Raw genomic sequence first — 24,345 nt, forward strand, 5'->3', positions numbered from 1 at the left:
TTTCTGTCACAACGACTTCCTTCATTGTTAAGGGATTGAGTGAAAACTGCCCATTCAGCTCTATTCAAGTGGACTTTATGACACTTATCTGAAGACCAGGCTAACTGGCTAAATGCATATGAATAGGAACAAAGAACTGAAATGGTAAAGAATTTCTTTTCAATCATTTAACTACAGCCACAGCAACTACATGTTTGAGAATGTTTGAGAAAGAGTGGCAGGATGAGAGTATAAGAGGTCAGGTGAAGTACTGCAGCAGTGGCTGGAGCATTGTTACTCACAGATGCAATAAATAATTTGGGAATGAGTATAAGACAACTCTAGAAATACCGCAGAAAACATAAAGATAAGCAATACATCTTTAGAGGTTAAGGTTAGTTTTATTGTAATTCAAAAGCTGAAGTTCAGCTGACATCCCACAGCAGAGGTTTCATATAGTTTAGTATTAATTTGAAAATTAATCAAGGAGGGCTCTAATCTACTCTAATGGATGGTTAAAATAATGTTCAGATATTTTATATCTCAAAAGATTAACTGATTGAAATGCAATATAATCATCAAAATATCAATAATGAAAACAATAAGAACGGGGAAACTGTCCTTCAAGCACATGTGGTCCCCCTGTTTCTGTAGCTTGTGCTGTGACAGACCCACAGAGAGAGAGAGAGAGAAATGTGTTGGTAGTAGTAGAACAGTGTTTTGATCCACCACCTAGCCTTCAGCAGTGTTGAGCATGCTCAGTAAGCCTGCCAGGGGGCCAGACTGCTTTGGCCTACTTCTGATAAAACCAATAATGTCATGGAAAGTTTCTTTGCAGTATGTGTGTGTGTGTGTGCGTGTGTGTGTTAATCTGACAAAGAGGGTGTGACAGAGATGAGTGTGTGACCCCTCTATTTTGAAGCAAAATCCAATACCGTCAACTGCAGCCACAAACAAATAATACAACCCCCGGTGATGGCCGTTATTGATCCGTCTATCATCCAGAACTTTAACAGGCAAAGATGCAGTCATAATGCAGTTGGAGGAAAAGCCACAAACAAAATTGCAGTCAAAGGTACTGAGACACTGAGAGAATCTCAGCCTCCAAATGACAATGTAATGAAATGCGATAGAGGATCTGTTGAGCTCTAGTTCCTCCAGTCCCCAGGCAAAGATAGCTGCTAGCGTGAGCAGAGGGACGGGGCAGCACTGCCTCACTCAGATGTCAGACCAACTGATTACAGAAAAGATGACCAACAGAAGTGGGTCAGCCATAAGAGTGACAAAACAAGATACTTTGAGAGGCAGAGAGAAAGTGAGTGCTGCAGGGACAACTCATGTAAACACAAGTGTACGACTTCAGAAATTATATGTGTCGGGATATTAGAAGGTTTCTCTAAAAGACACAGCAGCTGTCATCATGTAGGCCGATATATGAGTGATACCGTAAAAATTACAGGTTGATTAAAATCAGGCTTGTTTTTTCTAACCGGTTGTTCTGACTTTTGACTGCAAGCAAAAAACACTCCTCATGTGATGCTTATTGTCAAATATTATCATCTTCAGGCTGCAGGAAAGCAAACAGTAGATGACTAAATAAATACTGTGGCAAGCTCATTTTCCTGTTCTTGCTTACAGTTTCGGTCATGTGAAGTAGAAATGTCAGACAGCATATAAAGTTACCTCATCAGTTCTACAGCATGTATTTGTTACCTTGCCTTTTTGTTATCTCTGCTGTGCATTTACTCTGTTATGTGAAAGATATGTATTAAGTAAACCAAAGTAAAACGGCACTGCAAGAGATCAGCGATGGATAACACATTACAGAAGAAGGAAATTCTGAACACAAAACTGGCCGCAAACTCCTGGGCAGACGCAGCAAACAAATCAGAAGTCACGCTGACTGCTGAATCCTGGAAGAAACGGATTGGCTTCAGCTTCAAAACTCCCAACCTGACTGCAGCCTCATCAGCAAGCCTCATCCAAGTCAACAGATGAACACAGACAAACAGTGGCGAACTGGAAAAACACACTGGCAGGGGACTCTCACAGGGAGTCTCGTGCATTTACTTTCTCAGACAACAGGTTGCCATTTGAGACATTTAGAAATCACTGACTGTCATGTGGTTAGTTGACACAGTGCAGGCAGACTTTCTCAGTGTAGCCGTACTTCACTAGCATGTGAGTTTCCAGTTTGCGTTAGTGAAAGGTGCGGATAATGCGGTGAGCACGGCTGACAAACATCCCAATGTGACATTCTATTATAACACTCTGATAATCCATATTTGAAAAGGGGGCAATCAATCCAACAAGGACTGGGAGTGAGCAGGGGAAGGCACAGATGACAAAATGAGGACAGCTTTCACTGATGGGCAGTCAACTGAATTTGTGACTCAATCCACAGGGAGTTTGGCACGTTCATGTTTCTTTCTTCCTGTCATCTTCCCCCATCCAGATCAACAAAGTCTATTTCTGACTTTATAGCATGAGGTAAAACTGGAATATTTTAAATTTGAAGGATTGACTCATTAGAGGAAAAAGGCCGTTTTTTTTTCTCACTTTAACAGGGAGTGTCTCCTCTAAGATCACCCACTGCTGTTTTTGTAGGTACAGCTGCATTACTCAAATCCTCGGAGAAAAAGAACAACAAGCTACTTCTGTCTGGGTTCAAACTATGTTCCCTTACAGCTCAGCACGCCTACAGCAGCAGCAGTCAGGTCCAGCTTATTCATTATAATTGTGGGGGGATGATTTTTTTTTCTTCCCTTTTTTTCAGATAAACAAGCTCCATGAAAATCTGTTGCAAATTTTTCGGGTGCAGCCGCTCCCTCGTGGTTGCTGGCCTCTGACCAACAGCTGCATGTGTCAGTCAGGTGGAGAGTTATAAGGGGGTCACAAAGGCAATACATCAACATCCTGACAGGCACATAGATTAGAAGAAGGGAGGGAATTACTTGGAAAGACTGAGTGAGAAAGAGAGAAAGAAAGAGAGAGAAAGGGGATGGCAATTCAACAAAATTTGTTTCTGCAGGAGTATGGGACATATGCACAGGGCTATTTCCATAAAAGTATTCTCAGTACCTGTATGAGAAGAACAGTAAGACCACAGGAAGAAATGTTCCTTGTTTGGCAGCACACTCTACTGTAAACACCTCAAGGTGAAATACACCCTGTCATCCTCCTACTCTTAGCGGAGGCAAGGCTTTTTATTTTCTGAGTGAAAAGTGCCACTTACCTGGATTAATGATGCAACAAGCACACAAAGTGGGAGAGAGAAAAAAAAGGAAGAAAGAAAATAGTGTTGCCAATAGGGTTTGCGCAGCATTAGCTAAAAACCGCTGTAACCCCTCCACTCACATTCATTTGCAGGCACTCTATAACAGAAGTATATTTTTTTTCACCAGACTGAAGTTTCTAATTTTAACTACAATGTGCACAGACATGCTAAACATCAAGGCCAAAATCCCACACTGCCCTCCAATGGCTACAGTTGTTAGTTACACAAAGTATCTATACAGCAGTACAAAATATGGCAAATGTTCAGCAAATGTAACAACATATTTACACAGCTCCACTTCTGGCAATTTACCTCAAAACAACTGTTTACCAAGGGAGAGCAAGCAAAAAAATTGACATATAAAATCCACTGACATGAAAACTGTTTACAGTTTACTGCTACCACCTTCAAAGATTTAGTGAGATATCACTTTTGAAATGAAGCGGATTCTCAAACGATTCATAGTGACACCGGATATAATCTCTTCCTTGTGATGTGAGAGTTTTAAAAAACTGGATTTACATCATGGAAGATATTGTGCTACATCGATGCCCTCTGCAGGATAAAATCAGTAAGTACACCTGGTTAGCAAAATCACTAATGGCATACAGGCTGACATCTGGTCTTAATCTCAATGCTTATTTCTCACTTCCAGCAGCACAGTCAGCTACCCCTACAGTTGGAAAAGGATGCAAAGAAAACCACTTTCTGAAGATGAGCAGAGGAATGCACGCAAGCATAAAAATTAATCCCACATGACAGGATCTTGGTAAAATCTATGCATATTCATCGAAGCAATCACAATGTGGGAAACTAGTGAGCACAGCTGCTTGCCTGTTCAGACTCATCTGTGTTTAGGAGAAAAGCCTTACATGAGCAAATCCGAATTAGAAATGAATCACTTTTTCTGTCAGCTACCTTTTCCCTCACATGCAAATATCAAACTGAACACCAACGTCTTGCCTACTTTCATAGAGGGGACTGCCAACACTAATCCGGACAATAAATGCAAAGATCTCTCCCATATTTCATGAGTATTTCTGGCAAACTCATAAATTACAGCACAGCAGCATCTGAGATACGGAAATATTGATTATTTGTGTGAATTATCCGTGTCTGCATCAATGCAATATAGAAGCAAGACTGATATTTAAGGATGCTATTGTTGCATCAGACAGGAGCATAAACAACAGGCCTTTGAAAACTGTACAACCTATGAAAATGTTGAAATTTTATTTTTTAACTGATTATACTTTCACGTATTTTCAGCTTTCACAGAGGCGCAGAGATTATTCAGATCAAAGAATAGACGAATGTTTAAAACTCAATCAGATAATGTCAGAAACTACATCTTGATCAAAGAATAGCCTACATTTAATTTTTGAAAGTATCTTCAATCAAACGAGGAAACCTCAAAATAATTTGGATCAAAGTGCCTTTCATCTCTCTGCTGCACGCAAATAGACGTGAAACCCATTCTGCTCCCTTTCTGCTAATGGCTGCGCTGGAGGAAAATAAAACAAAAGCATGTGTCACAGACACAATCAGACACACGTTCATTGTCACGTTCAAAAAAATGCTTTCACGAGGACCTCCAAATAACATCCATTTATCCTTCCATTTTCTCTCCATTCCAGGTACAGGGTGAGTGTCATTTCACCAAGGGGATCCCCAGATGACCCCAGACCCATTTGAACATAACAGAGTCACAGGTCTGCACCTAAGCCTCCTTTCAGTCATCTGTTCCCTGGTAAAACTTGGAGGAAGCATCATTTCCACATACCTGGATTACCTCAGATTGCTAAATGCAATCAGCTGCTCGACTCTAAAGTCCATCAGGGTCGCTAAACTTCTCACCCTGTCGTGGAAAGTGATGCAAGCTGCTATTTTTGGCTGCTTCCATCCATGACCTCATTTCTGACCCCACAGGTGGAGATAAATCAACATGTGCTCTCTGTCTCCATCTACCCCACAGTTAGATGGAACAATCACACCACTGCATCCTCTAAACAAAACCTGCTGTGAATGTCACAATCTTTCTTACTATCACAAGCCCACAGACACCTCCAACCAGGACATCTGCTTGCTTTTTAAAATAACTGAACATAACACCCTTTTCAGCGGGAGAAAAATGGTCTTAGATTTAAAGATGTTGGATCTTATTCTGACTGCATCCCACTCGGCAGGAAAACAATATACTTCAGTGGGAGGTAACAGTCAAATGAAGCCAAAAAAACTGAAAACAACAGAGACGCACTCTTGTTCTCCAGGCCTCAGTTGTTTCTTTATACTGTGTATTGAACATATCACAAATAGAGAGAAGCCTGCTGCCACAATGCCAGTGCGTAACAAGCACATGGATTGTAGCCCCCACCATTTTTCAGCATGTCACTATGTGGGGTAAAGAAAGAACACATCTTGATATACCTCCACACTGCTAGTTACCATCACTGATCAGTCAGCACCAGCTCTGGTTGCTTCACTATACACAAATGTATTTCTGTTCACTGAAAGAGTTAAGCTCATTAGAGTACTGCAGTAGGCCGAGAGAAGTCATCAGCCTCACACACCCACAGCATCTCCTGCCACTTACCTTGAGAAGCTTTAACATGGGCCTTTTTCATATATGAAACACATATAAACAGGATTAGCACACTTCCATTGCTCATGGATAATCAGAATCATCTTCGCTGTATTACAAAATAAGTCTGTGTGGGCAGTGTCCACTAATCAAGTCATAAGAAATGAGGAGAGTAAGACTGAAGAGGAAGAATTCTCCAGACAGAACATGAACTTGTTCCCAGTAGACCCTGAATGATTTCCCTTATACTATCAACTAGCCTGATTGTGATCCACTTACAGGGGCAGAAAGCTCTTAGACATAAGAAAACAATTTTACAAGCAACATTCATGTTACCCATTAAACCAAACATCTTACGTTTAAAGTAGACAGTAGAAAGGAATGTCATACCTTGTTAGGTCACATTAGAAGAGCAGAAAAAAAATCTCAGCAGTGGTGAAGATAAATGTATTTCCTTTAAAAGTCCTTTCTGGCACTTTAAACATTAACTTCATTGGTCTAAAACAATACCACTCCTTACTACAATCTAAGATAGGAACATATGAGCTGTAAGCAAACATGAGTATACCACAAGAATGTGACCAATAGGTGTGTCTGTCTTACTAGTTGCATTATTAAAAATCTGAACTGGTGCAATCACCTTGAGCAACATACTGTATGATTAACCATGTATACCGCACCATTGATATGGGTGGTGACTGTTAAAGATTACATTAAAAACAACTTAAATACAAAGAAAGCTACAGGGCCACCCCAGGTTTGGGAAATAACTAATATTGCTTGCAGCATGTTACTGATTTAAAAATCCTCTCCCTCAGAACACCGTGCAATCAGTGAAGCATTAACACTGACCAATTTATCAGAGAAACTCTGTTGCTGATTTATTATAAGGCCTCATATCTGCTGTACTTTTGCTTTTTACCGTGCAATCAGTGAAGCATTAACACTGACCAATTTATGAGAGAAACTCTGCTGCTGATTTATTATAAGGCCTCATATCTGTTGTACTGTTGCTCCACATGCTTTTTACCTGGCTGTGACTAAGCTGTAATAGTACTAATACAGGGTTTTCCTAAGTAGACACACTAATCTCTCCAAGTGTTGGTTAATACTGGTGTTACATCAGGCGAAACAAAATCAGTTTGTTCATCAAGAAGGGAAATGAGGCCTCGTCTTAAACAAGGCACACCTTTCCGATGTTAATCGTTTTGTCTTGAGAAAAATAATACATCTGTGATTTCATAGTGTACATAATCATAATGTTCATAATGTACAGCCACAGCATTTTGCACTCATGCAAATAATTAATGTATAATTAGCAATGCTTAGAAACATGTGCCCAAACATCCTGCAACGAGGTGAGGTTTATTTTGTCAGTTTTTAAAACTGTGTGCGGTGTTGTAATGAGATGAGGGAGTACAAGAATGACAACCTGGTCGCACATTCCTCTCTCATCTTTCCCTGAGGAAAGCTCCCAATCTATTAGTCTACTAGCACCTCATTATCTCTGTTAACGTTGCTGGAACGTAACCAGCCACCTCCTGGCTTAATATGACCTCTGGGCTGGTTCATGCTTCAAGACCAACAGTATGACATAGAGTTACGACGCTGTATTTGTGGTGCTTCTGAGTAGAGCACCACCTGAGATCAGAAATGGTGTGTGCAGCACCAAAGTGTCTCCATCCAGGTTTGACTAAATAGGTTTCAGGTGGTCACCATGAGGACAAGAAGAAACATGAACACTGAGCTACACTGATATCAGCATCTGTCTCTCTCACACATCTTGCTTGGCCAGGCTCCAGCCGTGGACTCATGAACATAATTAAAATTTCTTGGAGCATGTCAAATACGTCTGGCGTTACTTTGGTGAAAAGCTGGCTCCTTCATAGAAACAAATGAGCCTATCAGAGCTACAGTGGGTAGGACATAAATTGGTGAAATTACCTAAATGAAGCAGTATCAGCAGTAGCTGAATTCATATGAAGCTGACCCATGTTCAGAAAGTGAACAGACTTAAAAAGCTGAAAACTGCTAGAAGCACAAGCAGCAGGACTTCAGCTTTAATGTATCTTAATAAAATGCTGCTTCAGAGTCACAGTTGACTACAATCTTCGTTTTTATATCCGCAGGCTTTTGCTTTCTATCTAAAAAGAAGAAATTTTCAAACACAGTTGCTCATCAAGCGTACAAATAATTCAGCTCAACCAAGGCTCGGAAGTGGTGTGACTGCGAGTCAACTTTCTTAAAAATGAATAAACGTGTTGTCGAGAACACTGCCATTTTGACTGTAGGTAGGGTAAAGCCAATTTTAAGCTTGGCAGTGAGCCAACTTCAACTGTGCTTTAGTTCTTGGCATAGAGCAAACTTTTTGTGTACACATTTACACTGTCACAATGAATGACTAATGAGCTTCCCTCCTCCATAAATAAACAATGAAAACAAATAGGCAGAGAGGCAAATCTAACAGCTCAGAAGATCTTACGGTCCACTTACGGCTTGTTCCAAATCACTACACAGAATCTTCCTGCTGAAGGTTTCTGATAAACAGATGTAAGCCTGTAGCACGAAGAACCAGGACGAGCAATCATCAGGCATTTCAAAATCAGAGAAAGAGATTGTGCACATCAATACTGACTATGACTAAAAATACTCAAAGAGACTTGAGAGTTATTTATGAGGCTTCCTACAGGCTCTCACTAAGGGGCAAAAGTTTTCCTTTAAGAGTGAGTGACATCACTGTTATACAAATGTGAGGCCAAATGAAATTAAAGATGACGTCTTGTACTTTATTGTGAGTGGTTAGGCTGTGGACTTGAGACATTCAAAAGACCGACTGGCAGTTCGATGATCAAAGAATCAAAATAAACATAGAAAATAGGATTACTTTGGGGTTTTCAAGCAAATAGTAAAACATACAGTTTTAGAACTGTTCTGAAATGTTCCTCAAGTCTACAAACACCAGCAAACCAAAAAAGCCGCAGACAGATGTGTAGATAGAGCCTCTGGTAATTTAATTAAATGTCCTTTTTGTTTGCCCAAAACCTAAAAATATTCAATTTACTGTGATTTAAAACTGGAAAGCAGGCAACTAACAATTTCTCACATCTGAGTACCTCGAACCATCACTTTTTGGACATTTTTGCCTGAACTGAGTTTCTGCCAGTTTCTGCTTAGCGGGCTCATCATTGCAGTTCTAATCATAAATTATGATGTTTTTACCCACATGTGAGAATGTGATTTAAATGCAGTATTTGTTGTAATATGTAATATCTATCATGTTAACATTCTTACCATACAGCAAGCTGTGCTGATTTTACATTCATCTTTGCATCCATTTTATGTTGGTGCAAACAGTGCAGTCACATTCATATCATCTCTCTGCCACTGTGACATTTATACCAGTTTCTTTTCCCAGGTACACACACACTGCAACCCACACACTCAATAAGGGCCATCACCAGTGCAGTGGCAGGCAGTAATAAAAGCTGTCACACAGGGAGGACATTGAAATATTCTCTGCTAAATCACACTACCGTACACAAACGTACATAACATCAAAGTCGAAGAGGAGGGTGTATTTATGTGAACCACCAGCAGAGGTCTTACAGTGAAACACAGTGGTCTGCCTCTCATCTAAAGAGGAAGAATAGGAGGAATGACTGCAAACATCAGTTTGTGAATCGCAGCACAGAGGTGGGAAGGCTGCATTTATCCTTGAGCAAGTAGTGCTAATATTTAAACCAGACGCTTGACTTCCAGAGACATCCCCACCTCTGCAGAAACATTGCAGAGGGCTGACAGCTGATGAGACTGATGGATCACTATGTGGTGCAACCATTACTACAGTTATGAAGCTCCTGTCAGCTTACTCCACTGTGAGCGATGTGCCTCATCTCTCACACTCTCACACAGCCTCTAACTGAAACTGAAAGCAGGCTGCACAGAGCTGATATGCAGGAATGAAAGGACGACAGATTGATTTCATTGTGCCTTCTCTTTAAAGGTAACCTATGGAGTTTTTAACCACTCGTGGCCACGCAGAGAGTTGTTTTGATGAGTAGGTCCCTGCATCGTTTGTATCCTGAGGTCTACCACCATGTGCACCAGAATGTACATGCACAAGCAAAAGCATGGGTTAAAGTGCTGACTGCAGCGTGCAGTCAGGTGATGTTGGTAATGTGTAGTAAAGGGTCAAAATACATTGTAAAACAGGAAAGCCCCAAAAAACAACCTAAGCAGTGCAGAATTCAAAATATTCTAATATTTAAGCAATGAATCTGCAAATGTTTTGAGTAGAAAGGTAGATGGGAAATCAATGTAAAGATAGGAATATATAAAGCATTTAAATGTGTTTACAAAGTACACTCACTTGAATCCATTTCAGGAATTCTGACAAAGAGGGCAACATGGACAAACTGTTCCCTAAAATGTTTGTTCTACTAAACTAAACACCTAAGATTTTGACAAATATGCAAAGTTAGAGCTTGGGGTAAGGATACACTGGGCTTGGGGTAAGGAGCACTGCTTAGTACAGTACTGAGCAGTGCTGATATGTGAATCACCTGACCTCAAACAGACGGCACAAACGCTGTGAAGCAGGAAGCATGCAGTGCCTCCAAGGCATCAATTTAGATCAGGGGATGCACGTTTAGCAGTTTGTTTTTTCCAGGGTTTTGTGTTTAATGGACAAACAACTTGTGTTTAATTGTAATGAGGAACGACCATTTTAGCACATTTTCTGGAACTCCAACCACACTGTGTCACATTCTTCTGATGGTAACCCTAGTGATGGCATTAAGCTTGTGAGAAACACTATTGTACAATATCAATCACAGCAGGTATACATTATTCAACGAGAGACTTGGCACCGAGTTCAAATATTTGTTTAGGCAGGGATGGCCAAATGTGAGGCCAGAGCGTGGGAGAGGACCCTGACAGCAGAACACTCACTGCCCAACAGCTGAGCAATAAATGCAGTGTATTATCCAATCACTGCCACTATGAATCCCTCCATGTCCCCAGAAAGTGAACCAAATCCCCAGCAGGTCACTACACTATAGACTATACAGATATTATATCAGAAGGAAGATTTATTTTTAAGTAAGTCTGAAATATCTCTCTCTCTAATCTGATGAGTCTGATGTACTAATACACCTAAGAGAACTTGGTGCTATTTGAAGCAGTCGTGATGACCTGGGTACTATTTATATCTGTCAAGTGCCCCATCTAGCAGCAGAATTTAGAGAGCACTCAAGTCATGATGGGCCTTGCACTAAACCATATGCACACACGGACATGCAAGAGGCCCCAAGTGGTTGTAAAAAGCAGTTCACTTTGGCTTCATAACTATGGAAGTCCTACACACAGTTATGATATTGCATAAGGTCTTTTTAGTTGAATGGCTTCTACAAGCACTGGAGATGGACTCGGGACAAAATAAGCCTACCGGTATATCTAATCTTTCCTAGAAGTGATTAGACCAATGGAGATAAGGTAGGGGTCATCAAATCTACAAACGTGGCAGCCAGCCATTTATTGCCATATATATTCCTTTATATGCTACACTCACTATGCTTCTCATGAGCAAGAACACATCCAAGGGTTACCTCTAAGGAGTCAAAAGCATTTTGTGCTGTCACTGAGCTCAGGAGACACAGACAGGAATTGTGAGAGTTTAAAAAACTTTAAGAAGCATTACTGAAAGAAACAATGTCCTGCTGATGGCTTATATTATGTCTGGCCTGAACAACATATGCTGGGGAGAGACAATTGTGGGACATGTGAGGTCTGCAGGGGGAACAGTGCAGCTGATGTTGTTGCCAGGAGAGAGAAGGGAGGGAATAAGCCAAAGCCACAGGACCAGGAGGGTACAATATTAATCCCTCCACTGCTGCCGCTGCTAAATTGAAAACTTGGCAACAACCGGTATAATCAATATAGCAATAGGCACTTTATTCATTCCTCTGGAAGAGTGTGAAAAGAAGATACGCTGCAATATTTTAGTGGGCCTTTTTCACAAAGGTGTGATCATTGTGAAAACAGAGGCTTGAATTCTCTTTCTTAGCAGCTGGGGGGGGGGTTAATACTGACTGGCTGTTTGGATGCGGATAAAGACAAATTCAGAGGATGAAAATGTAAATGTAACAATTTGTTTCAGGAAACAGTATGGTGTCCCAAAGCCCTCTGTGGACATTTTAACATGGTGCTCCAAGCGTTCACAGCTGTAGAACATTTGAGCAGAGTGACGACTTCCAAAAGCTCTCTAATCATCACAGACCATCTGGAAAACAACTGGGCCGTGCACTGTCCACTGGACTGAGCTAGACAGACAAGACAGAGAGAGAAATAGAGGGAGTATTTGCCATGTTACGATACAGGCCCTGTACCTTTAAAAAGAGCCTAAGAGAGACCCATCGCCTAGATCACAAAACAGATAACACTGAACAAAGTAAAGGATTTTCATTAGCAAATACAAGTTGCTTTCCACCTGCACAGGCACTGATTAGGTCTTGTTTTGTTTCTGCGGCATCTCACCGTGAACACCGTAACGGCTGACTGCCTAAACTTCAAGCAATATTGAGTCAATGACTCAACTACACGGGTTCTTTAGAAGCAGTCAGTCAGGCTGGATGGGTATTTAGAACATTTGACATCAGAGGAGAGCAGAGAACCACCAGGATAATGGAGTCTCACACAAGGCTTAAGATCATATCCTGCAAAAACGTTCTCACTTGTGCCTCTCTGGCTTGATATCCCTCTCTGCTTTCCAACTATATGGATGAATCAGAAAGGTAAGCAGACGATGGTGAAGCAGAGCAGCTCCCTGAGAAATATAAATGGGGAAAAGTCTAAAAAAAAAATGTAACAAGGTCCACAAACCCAGCTCTCATATGAAGGCCTAATAATCTAACGAACAATAGCTGACCGACTGCATGAAGGTATCTGTCCCTAGATTTAACCAGGCACATCAGCAAAGGGCAGCTCATTGCAGATTACCACAGGGATTACTCAAGTTCCACAGCTCTATCAGCATTAAATCAAAGACACCACACAAGTAAGAGGCTTTAGGACTAAAGAATTATTGTAGGCTGTATGCTCCACTACTAAACCCAAGAGGTAGGTCTGCATTCAATCAGCACACGTCATTGAAGATTACATACATGTTCTTTAGTAATGGACCTTAATCACTGTAGAGTTTCAGATTTGACAAAAAACAAAAAAAAATCGTTCGAAGTTCTTCGTCAGCAAAGCTTAATTTTACATGTACTCAGTTTACCAGATTACACTTAAAAACAGGCGTCACCTTCTTACTGATGGCAACTAGGACCACTGCAGACAAAGACGTCTAGAGCGCATAAAAAGCAGTACGCCTTTCATTTCCAATCTACCAATGTCAATCTCAATCTCAAAAAGAATCCTTCCCATAGGACAAAAGGAATGCACACGATTTGTAAACAACAAATGCATCACAGAACCCTGGGATAGGCAGCCAAAAATATTATGAACAACAGTCTGATGTGGATTTTCACAGAGAAACTGTCTTAATCAGCACCTGGGGCAGTCGCCAACATCAGAGGATCTCTTACACATATGTTCACACACAGAGCATCCAAACACCAAACCACATGCACACTTCTCTTCTTTTGCAAGCCAGATGGCAGGGACCCACTGAGACTGAGACACATGAGAGCTGTCTGAACTGCTCAGAGGCTGCCTATAGTTGACTGTCTGACTCCCGGTCAGCACCCAACCTCAAGAACAAAGAGTTATGGGGCCAGAGGCAGGGATGATGTGCAGCAGATCCAGGTCTACTGGTTTTCCCCTTAAATCACGTTACACACACACAAGTCAAATGCATGAGCACTGAGCATTGACAGAGTTAGTGAGTCAGCACCACAGGCATCAGTGCCTCCTCCTGCTAAGAGGGTGAGTAAACACTCTTTACAGTTTGAATAAGGCATTGTCCCTGATGTGCTGTTGGTTAATGTTAGCCATGTGTACAGGAAGATCATCATCAAACATCTTACGACCATAACACCAGACACACTGCATGTGGGCTTCACGATTATGGTTAAAATGCTCATCAGGCTTATTTCATTCAATACTGCAGACCTATTATCTCTCACTCTTTTTTTTACATGGAATCGGTTCATAGAAATAAGGGATGAGGTACGACCCAAGGCAGAGAAGTGCTTCCTTGAGGGTTCATTATTCTCAATCGGATAACACCTCAGAGTGCGATGACACGAAAGACCAAAACAGAGATTTTAACAGTCACTATTTTAAAAAGACATAATAATTTATAGGGGGCTGAATCATAATGTAAGTTAGACATTCTGATGTTCGGACCTTTGCTTAATTTATTTATTTTTCTTTGAATCATGCCCATCTGTCACTTTTGTCGGGTTTGTTGAAAATAATTAGGGATACTGACGCAGCCAGTATACCACACACACGTCAACAGTAGTTTAGCATTTAATTGTTGATTAGAGCAATGATTGAGGTGTCCCGATATACAATTTGACACCTGTCAGCTAATCACAAACAAGTACTTTCCTTGTTCATAAAACGAAATGATGCCTACCCAGAAAAGGGATTTAGAAAACACCAAAGGTTTACTGTGTAATGACAATGTTGCAATCACGCTTTGGAAGTAGTTTGGAAGCATCCTGGCTGGGAACAACTGAAACAGTTGTAACAGTAACTGTTGTAACTTTAATTGGCCCAAATGTGGAGGACATACAGCCCTATCTTGCATTTAATTTAGTTCCAACACTTGGTCACCTCTCTCACACTCTCACTGCTGTGCCTGGATTTTCAGGGTTACATAATCAGGTCTGATAGAAAGCTTTGCTAACTGATAGAAGCTTGGATTAGAGAGAAGGGAGAGCCTTTAAAGTCTGCAATGACTGTGTGTCTGACAGTTATGGAGAGTTCATAGGCACTCCTGTTATGTTTGCCCCGAGGGATTAAGACCTCAACTCTCAAATCTTACTACATTCCAGGTGATGCTACAGACAAAGCCACTGCAAACCCACACTGACAGAATCAATGTGAGCTCATTTCTCAGACTGTCCATTAGCACTGGGGATTTTTACTCACTTGAGCTGATGTCACTCATGAAATTGAAAACAATTCCCCCGTGCTTGAAGTCTGTGACATGCTAATCCATTCTTCAGATCTCTGATAAGATGCTTCAATTTACTGATGCCCTTAAGTGTCAGTGTCTGTAGTGTCTAGAACTGCACAGATGAAACCCAGAGAGAGAACAGACAAGAGAAGAACAGAGATACTGGTACGGACAAACGGCATGAAAAGTGACACTGTCTGGAATTTGAAAGCTAGCAGAAGAAGAACCTACCATTGGAAGTGCAGGCTGAAAGTGTGGCGTACTTTGAATGGTAGAATATTCTTATCTATGCGAGGTTTAGAGACAAATAGTTTCCCTGATTAAATATGAAAATTTTCTCATGTGACTGTGGGTAATATAGAAAACAAATGCTTTTTTGAAGTGGTTAAAAATCAATATTTTATGTTAACAATGGATCAAATCACAATGTTTAAGGTGAAAGGGGTTGCTTTACACCCGCAGCGAAGAAGAGAGAGCTATTATTTGTTATTTGTTATTATTTGTTATTAAGCTAACAGTGCAGTTTTCATTCCTGTAAGGAGCATTTTATCATCTTACAATTTTGCTGGTTTGGTTCACTTAGAGCACATTCGTCACATCATTTACAGCCAAAACATGCAACCATTTTCAGCAAAAATATCTGAAAACTAACTGTACACTACCTGACCAGCATTTAACAACTAATAAAAAGGTTAGCATACAGCTGGTGTTTGTCTCTGCTGTTACTGCAGGATCATCATAACAAGCATAGGCTCCGACAGGTTACCAATAAGAAACCACAGAGCCATTGAAAAAGAGGATTATTTATCTTTGAGTGACAATTACCACAAGTGAATAATGATCCACATCACTCTAACCCGATACTCCTACATTTAAATGTGCAGTCAGCCAGTGTGTGGGCCTTCAAAGCACAAAATGAGCCAACAGCTAAACAAAGATCCACTGGAGAGATTTTTTTGTCATAATTGGCCAAATTTCAATTGACATGTCTTCCTCTGTTCCGTGTGATGAATTATGCAGCAGTAGAAGTGAACATCCTAATGAAAGTGGTGATTGCAGAGCATGCTAGTACAATATTTATATTTAATGTTGCACTTTATACTGATGAGGACACGGAAGGGGCAATTGCCCTCAAAGGACGCAAAATGTTACCGAATGAAACATTAATAGCTGGGTAGCAATCAAGCAAGACTTTTGGTCTATAGCGCTGTGAGGGTCAGCTGTTTGAGCCTCGCTCATTAGTCTGAAAATAAGATGCACCGCAATTAGCATTGGCTTCAGCAGTTAGTTTTGTCTCCTTCTTTTCCAGACAGAACAAATTAGACAAGAATAATGAACAAAGAGGCGGAACTGGCAGGAGATGTGCACCTGTCTAGCACTCTCTGCATCCATAAGGCAGCAAACTCATATTTAGGATTATCATTCTCTTTCTAAAATATTAAGCCTTTGGTACCAGTCAAACCGACGTCACCCCTCATGACACATACTTCTGAAAAAGTCCTCAAGAATCATCATCAGCAGACGGTGACAGACAAACATTTTGATAAAGTGCTGGTTCAATTGCCCAAATCGTGTCCCCCGGTCTTGTTCAAAATAAGGCTTAAGTTAAAATGTGGGATTATGTGCTACAGAGATAAAATGGAAAACACAAATCTGCCAGATGGCACAGTCTCATCTAAATGCTGTATACGTCACAAACAAAAACAAACTGAACAGATACTGCACTCCGGGTGGCTGTGGAATTTACTTGTACATCCAGGACAAAATGTCATGAAAATAAAATGTCCAACTGCTTGACTTTCCATATAGTATGCTGCACAGAGCCGTCGCTGCATACGGTATTTCGTGGTGTGCTTAAGACCTTCAGTGTCAGAGAACCCGGCTGCATATCCCAGAGGTGTGGTTCACTAACAGATAAGTGTCCCAGCTTCCAACTCTCAAAACGGGGGACAAAGTAACAGAGTTGTAATCTGAAGAAGAAAGTGTCTGTTACTCTGATGTGTGGATTATTGTTTCAGCTCTTGGAGGACCAAAACAGCTGGATGGAGTTTGAAGTGATTTGTGGCCAAGTGCACTGTTTGAGGCCAGGGCCAACAGCCACTGGCTTATGAACCTGAATGTATTAGGACTAATGGGAGGATGCTATTGATCCATAACTCTTTCCTTAAGGAGCTGCTGCAGATGGGAGGATAGAGTGATACTACGTGTGTGTGTGTATGTAATGGATATGAGTTCTTCAAATAAAAACAAACAGGTACATTTGAAAAAAACTAAATAAACGAGTTGAACAGAGGCAGCAAGCAGCATTGAAAATGAATTTATTTACTGCAACATCTTAATAACAGCCACATTTTTCACTGTTTGCAGTCCTGTCACGCACGTTGATTTTTTAGAGTTATACGTGTCTAACTGTGAATGAAACTACTAGGCAAACAGTTTGCAGAGTTACACCTCCTCATGACCTCAGTTTCTCTCAGTGGGCAGTAATCACTGGCCACTTGACACATAGTTCCAAAATACTGAAAAGGCGTGCTGGTGTTGGGCCACCTGCCAAACAACCAGAAACTCAGAGGAGACTGGCCAGTCTGAGAAGACCAATAAGCTGTGACTGATTCAATTAGCATCTGCACTGACCTTCACTCATTCAAAGCTCACAGTACCATAAAATAATGAAATCTTGTAACGGGCCCTGCCTCTTGTCCACACTATGACACCAACAATCGTCATCTTCCCTCCTCCCAAACACATCCCATCAGAGGACAGCTGACGTCAGCACAATCTGCTCCTTGATGCTCACACTGTGTAACCCGATGGTAACAGCCAAGCCACATGGCCAGCATGTGAAGGGGACAGATCCTTTCACAGGCTCAAAGAAGCCTTACAGAAATTATCCAATCCAAGAAGAAAGAAAGAATGTTGGTTTTAACTATTTGTACTTTGTTTATTTACATTTAAAAAGCAAAAATGTCACCCAAACTCGTCATTATTAACATTACTAAATTGATGGCAAAGTAACGCAAAAAAAACTGCTGCTGCAAAAATAATAATAATAATAATAAGGCTTTCAGACATATAGTTTTATCTACTTGTCATCAGGCTAATGGTTTTGGACAGTTTTCAGAGGCTTTAATTGGCAGTCTCACATGAAGCCTCGAAATGCCCCAAGTACTGCTAGAGACAGTTATCACATAACCTTGTCAACAAGTCTCTTTGTCATAACAGTGAGTCACAATGAAATTAACATACATGGTTTTACATTGACCAATTACTCACATTTAAGTACATCTGAGATGAACTTCATGTAAGACTGACAAATTGATCTGGCTCTTTGAATACTTCTTTATCAGTGCACGCAGCCAGCTTTCAATGACATGGACACACACACGCACACACACACACATATATATATATATATATAGTGGTGATCACATAAGTACAATCATAAAAGCTCTTGCGAAACAAAACAACAAGACAACAGTCTGGGAAAATGTGTCTTGCTAAAACAAGCGAAACAAACCAGACTATGGCAGCCTCGGTCATGTGGGATAATTATCTCCATTTCACCCACAAAATCATCATCAAGACTCAAATTACACAGTCCAGTCAAAGTTTGAGCTCATACTTGAGTTTCCAGTTAGTTCCTGCAGAATTCAAAGATATTTTAGGTAAGTGACATGCAGCACTAATAAGTGACAGCGAGGTAAGAGGGCTGAGAGAGGACAGAGAAACACCATAAAGACAGGGGGCTGTGGGGGGGGGGTCTGAACTCAAGGTGGTATTTTTGGAGTGCACGGTAGGTAGATTAACACTAACCAACACAAAAGCATGTTAGCCCATGATGTGTCACATCACATTACTCCATCATATAATTCTCTAAAACTGTTTTGACATTGTGCAGATTCGGTCACATTGCTGGTCAGACAAGGTCAAAACAAGGACACGTGTTGGGGTTGTTTCTCTGTATCTCAGTTGAAGCAGCTGAACACATTTTTCATTTGCAGTCTGTTTATTGTGACTGTAACTTGTGATTACAGGTGACTCAAAGATCCAAATGTGGTTCACCTGCTTCTCTGCAGACAAATAAAACCATGGATCCTCTTAATGAGCAGCAGTGTGTCAGGTAAAACATGTTGCTGGAAACTGTCGGATAATCAATGAGCTACTGCTATCAAGATGACTGAGGCGGATTTTACATCAGCTTCTAATGTGAGCAGGGCCAGCAGAGGATGCAACACATAATAAATAGACCTTATCAGATAATATATTTACAGTTCATGTAGAAAAGCGACAAGGCAAGATATATATCTTCTAAGGACACCACAGTTGATTTCAAATTACCTCCTTAATACAGTTACAAATTTATCTTAAAACTTAAAATGTGTCTAAAATGATTAGTTTGTGACTTGTTTTACAAAGGACATTACCACGTCATTTAACTATGCCAGAATCATAGTGATCAACTAATGAATGCGGTCCCCAGGTCTCTTTTGCACTGAGAAGCCGTGATAAAATACTGGAATATAAAATTACTGCTTTTCAGTCAGACTGCCTGGCAACCTGCCACATGAAGCGCTTCAAATTCATGAGGAAGTCAAGACGGAGAGGGGATTCAGTGAGGATAATAAGGCATAATATCCTAAATTCGTAGCCTGTATATTGCAGTGTCTTCAATCACACAGAGGCATTCTTGTATTTTGGCAGAGAAATTCATCCGCAAAGTATCTAAACCTGCCACGCGAGAGGAGTATTTCATAAGGAAATGCAAAATAAGAAAAATATTTCAACTCATACCCTTGGATGTAAAACGTTCTGAGGACAGATGATGAACCGCTGCTGACTGAATGACAGCACTTGTGATCTCTTTTCATTAGTTGCATGCATCAGGACATCATGGAGGAGCGAGAGGAAAATGTTAAATGTACTGTAGTTCAGTGACTATGTAACACGGCCAACTACTAATGTAATTCATGTAGATCCTAGCATTCAAACAGACACAACCAGAAAAAAAGCAAATGCTTTCATGGACGTGATGATATATCACATTTTCTCCTGCCCACACACCACAAACAAATGAGCAAACTGGGGATGTGATGTTCAAACAAAATCAATGGAAACAGACTTAAAATAAGAAGTCTTTAATACCATAAGTTGGCATGTACCTCAGAAATATTTTCCAGCATCTTCTTAAGAAAAGTGTCATTTTTCAGTGTAAGCGGACCATATAAACCTGGACAGGGAGGATAACAGCTTTTTTGACAGTTTAATAACTGTCATAAAAAGGGAACACATTATACTTTGGCTCAGGAACTAGGTTCAGCTCTGAATAAATAAAAACAGCTCTCAAGAAGACAGCAACTACACTTTGCCCATGTCTGTCCAGTATTTGTACAACGCTCCTGTGTAATTATTAACTTTTTGTGATAGGCTTCTGGGAGTAAAGGTTCCATATTTATGGCCATGTAAAATATGCTTGTAACACACAACATGTTTTCAGACATGTTTAAGACAGCATTTGACTGAGCTTTTCATTCACTTGAAGTGATAAAACTGGTAATAAAAAAAATGCCTGTTCATAATTAAAGCATGCAGCGATCGCGATGATACACGAAAGGGAAGTGCTTCGAATGCCATTTTTAGATACTGTATGCAGGTTCCAGGGTTATGATTGGTGTGTGCCTCGCAGAGGGAGGGCATTAAACTCACTTGATAAAGCACCGGGCTCCCTCGAAAGTATATCCTTCTTCCCATCCAGTGGGTAGGTCTATGAAAGAGGGACAAAAACATGTGATCACAAACCGGTGGAACAAACGGATGTTTTGTTTTAAATTAACTTGGGCTGGCTTTGCACTCCCAGCTGTGAATTCACACACTGAGATGCAGGGCTGCAACGGTTTGTCTACCAAATGGATCAGATGGTTAAAAACACATTAATCAGCATCTATTGTCAACATTCATTTATAATTTTTGTTGCATTTCATTCTTTAAGTAAGAATGCCAGCTTCTCAAATGTCACAATTTTACAGTCATTGAATGGAGACATTGCCGCAACTAATTCATATTTTGATTATTAAGTATTCTATCAATTATTGCCTTGATCTACTGGTTAGTCAACCAAAATGGCAGAAAACTGTAAAAACTACCCATCACAGCTTCCTAAAGCTTCACATACCATCTCCACATCGCTTGTTCTCCTAACCATCAGTCCAAAGCCCAAATAGTTCCTTGAGGAAATTTCTCACAAGGCCTGGATATTATTTTGAGTAACTAGGTCATGATTTCCGAAAACAGACATTGCTGTTACGATTTTCAGATATATTTTTTTTTTTACATTTTGAGCACAAGCAAAGTGTCACTTAAATTATTTTAATAAGAAAACAGTTAACTGTACAGCCAATATCTCCAAAACTAGGCAACTAAAACCAAAACAAGAGAGTATTTATCTCTAGAGAGATAAATGCCACTACAGGTAAGAGGAAAAGTTTGCTTGATGAATTTTCCGGCAATCAGTCCTGCTGCATAATATATCATTTCAGTATCGACGCTGCATCGTGCCCATGTACAACAGTAACACTGCAGCACACACAACGTCAATAAGGCAAATTAACTCAAACCTGTCATGCTACAACTTTTTTGCTGCTTGACACACACATACACACAAAAAAACAACAACCTGGAAGGCTCTCGTTTTCTATGACTGAACTATAAGAAAAGTCTCTTTATATTGTGTCTGCTCGTCTTCCATCATGCAGATTCACATTTACATTTTAACACTGTTCTAAATGGTAGAATGCATGCAAACACAACTGTGACACAAAATTCACTCATAACGTTTATTAAAAAAAGATGTTATTTTTTTTTCCCCAAATACTTCTCATCCTGTTCTCTCCCTCTTGTCCATGCCAGGGTCAGAGTGACATACATGAACCAAAACGTGAATAAGTGGCAGGACTGAACCAACTGTGGTAGAAGTCTGAGGGGGATTTTGTAAGAAGACGACAGATTTAAAGTAAACCAAAATATGAAAATTATGATTATCTGTTTATCTCTACATGAACAACAAACTGCATGCGTCTGGTAAAATTTCCTGTATTTTTATGTCACAACACATAGGGCAGAAAAAATATTGTTCCAATATTGTGCAGCCCTACAATCAACACATTCATTGATCATATAATTGTTTTAAATCTAAAGGGGCTTGGGCTGTGGGAAATTCTAATGGGAGACTTTTGACGGGAAAAGCTTGATCAATAAAGAAAACAACTGTTTGTTGAATCCCTACTGAGATGTAGAAGCCACTCAGGAACATCAGCGGGACCGCTTTGCAGAGATCTGCATGGCATCGGCACCAGTACAATACACTGCAAGGGGCTTATTTTGCCATGCAACACACAACGTTCAATAATGGTTAGGAGCTATTCCTACTATGACATGAGTGTTGTTGTCATAGTAGGAAATTTTGTATATTTACAGTCCACAGCAGGACATTAGCCCACTGTTACGGAGGTGGGGGATCCTGTCAAGTCAACTCATCTGCTTAACATCAGGTGTACGTATCAGCCAGGCCATACGGCCAACACAATACGTCAGTTTATCCAAAGTAAAATAAAATGCTTCCGAAAATGATTTGCCTGCCGTTCGGTTGCACCTAAAAGTCGTCGTTTAACAAGTTCACAGAAGGCTAATGTCCACTCGTCAACTTCAACGCCTGACCGGCTCCAAAACGAGGCTGAGGCTCACGAGGAAGTGGCACGAGCAGGGCAGAGAGGTGAGCGTGAGAGGGCTCACTTTACACAGCGCAGAGCCACGAAAGCCCACTCGTTCATTGAGAAACACAGCATGAATGTCACAGCCTCTCTCTCTCACTGTGCCAAGTGTCGGTACGGGGGATACGGACAAACAACAGCACACGAGGGGCTTTACACGCGAGACGTTAAACACAACAGAAACTTGACAGACCTCCGGTGACACCTTACCTGGAGTTTTTCTGTGTCCGGTTATTACCGCCTCGCCACTTACTGGATGCAGCCAGGTTGTACTCTTGGCTTCTTCGCTGTTGGAGAGAAGGGGGAAAACCATTCATTAATACACGGCGACTTTGTTCGAAATCAGACACGGGCAAGAATAACTTCATCCCGTTTTCTTTGACAGGGTAATTACTTAATGAAGAAGACACGTCCATCTCGAGTAACCCCATAACTCCAGGAAGAAGGGAGACAAGAAATCCACTCGGGCTGTAGATCCGCCGCCATGTCTGACACTACTGTATGACAATCGCGCAGCTCCGCTCTCGCAGGCAGCGCGTACACGGAAACCTTGGCAACGGCGGATGGCTCAGAGGAGGGCAAGAGCCCGGGGGGGGTAGGGCGGGCAGGTACAGTCACTTCATTAGCGTGGGATATGATTTGATTGACAGACACGTCAGGTTAATTGATAGACATATCACAATAGTTTTTATTTTCCTCTTTGTGGGATGTTGCTATACGAATGCCCCTAGAACTTGCTTCTCTCTACTGTTTGATTTATATTATTGTATTTATTTTGTGTGGCCGTGGATTCAGTTTTTTTGTAGCCTACTGGACGCGTTATTGTTGCCTTTGTGCGTGGCTGTGGATGCGCATTGTTCTAAACAAAGAAGCTGTGCAGGGCAGGGGGCAGGGCTGGACTGACCTGTTGGGAGGCCCTCGGGCAAAACTGATCTGCAGGGACCCTTTTTTTTCACAGCTGACAGTTTGGATTGTCACAGTAGGAAAAATGTGCTCACTAAGAGAGAAAGGAACACGGGAGTCCTCTTCAAGACAGTGCATCCATCGGTCAGGTGATAGCAAGAGCCACCTTGATTCCCTTATCATGTCAGATGGTGTTGTCCCTTAGTGGCACATATTGCAAAATAAATCATTAAATTAGCTCAAACCAGATGGCACACAGCAACCTTTTTGTTCTGGTGTTCTGGAGCAGTTACCTGCTTTGGTTGTTTGGTCGGTATTCCAGCCTTGTAAGGGGGCACAGATTGGCACACACACACACAGGCAGACACACACAATTCACTGGCGATCAAGCACTTTGAGCTTTACCTTTAGGTTCTTGGTCTCCGCCTTTTGTCATTGTGCTGTGAAACTGCAGCATCAGCCTTTCACACCATACAAAGACAAGTCATCCAACACCGCTATGCTAGGCCTGTTTGTTATCATTGTGTTGCATTGTGTTGTGAACACATGGTAAGCCACTGCTTTTGAGGCTGCTGCTGCTCCTGCTGGGAATTGAACGTATCTGCCAACTGCCCAGTCATCCACTTTGGAGAATAACTCCAAATGGAGGGGAAAGCACTTAGGCAGTTAGGCACTGATGCCCCTCCTGGTCAGATGTCAAACACTGAGCCCT

The 24,345-nt window shown here is 41.1% G+C and overlaps 1 protein-coding gene across 8 annotated transcripts in view; it reads right to left on the reverse strand.

The window, feature by feature from the left end:
• Nucleotides 1–23,313, reverse strand: part of plekha5 (pleckstrin homology domain containing, family A member 5) — a 74,166-nt gene extending 50,853 nt beyond the window's left edge. For 2 of the 8 annotated variants that reach the window (XM_046393602.1, XM_046393601.1), the window contains exons 1-3: nucleotides 23,125–23,310; nucleotides 22,941–23,017; nucleotides 20,671–20,728 (exon numbers count right to left, since the gene is read on the reverse strand). In XM_046393602.1, the coding sequence (XP_046249558.1) occupies nucleotides 20,671–20,728; nucleotides 22,941–23,017; nucleotides 23,125–23,216 (227 nt within the window). In that variant the 5' untranslated portion in view covers nucleotides 23,217–23,310. Of the gene's footprint in view, nucleotides 1–20,670; nucleotides 20,729–22,940; nucleotides 23,018–23,124 lie in introns of all 8 variants that reach the window. The other 6 variants (XM_046393610.1, XM_046393604.1, XM_046393600.1 and 3 more) reach the window with 6 other exon arrangements.
• Between the last annotated feature and the right edge of the window lie 1,032 nt (nucleotides 23,314–24,345).

The sequence above is a fragment of the Scatophagus argus genome, chromosome 7 (assembly GCF_020382885.2).
Source record: "Scatophagus argus isolate fScaArg1 chromosome 7, fScaArg1.pri, whole genome shotgun sequence".
In the NCBI taxonomy this organism is placed as follows: Eukaryota; Metazoa; Chordata; class Actinopteri; family Scatophagidae; genus Scatophagus; species Scatophagus argus.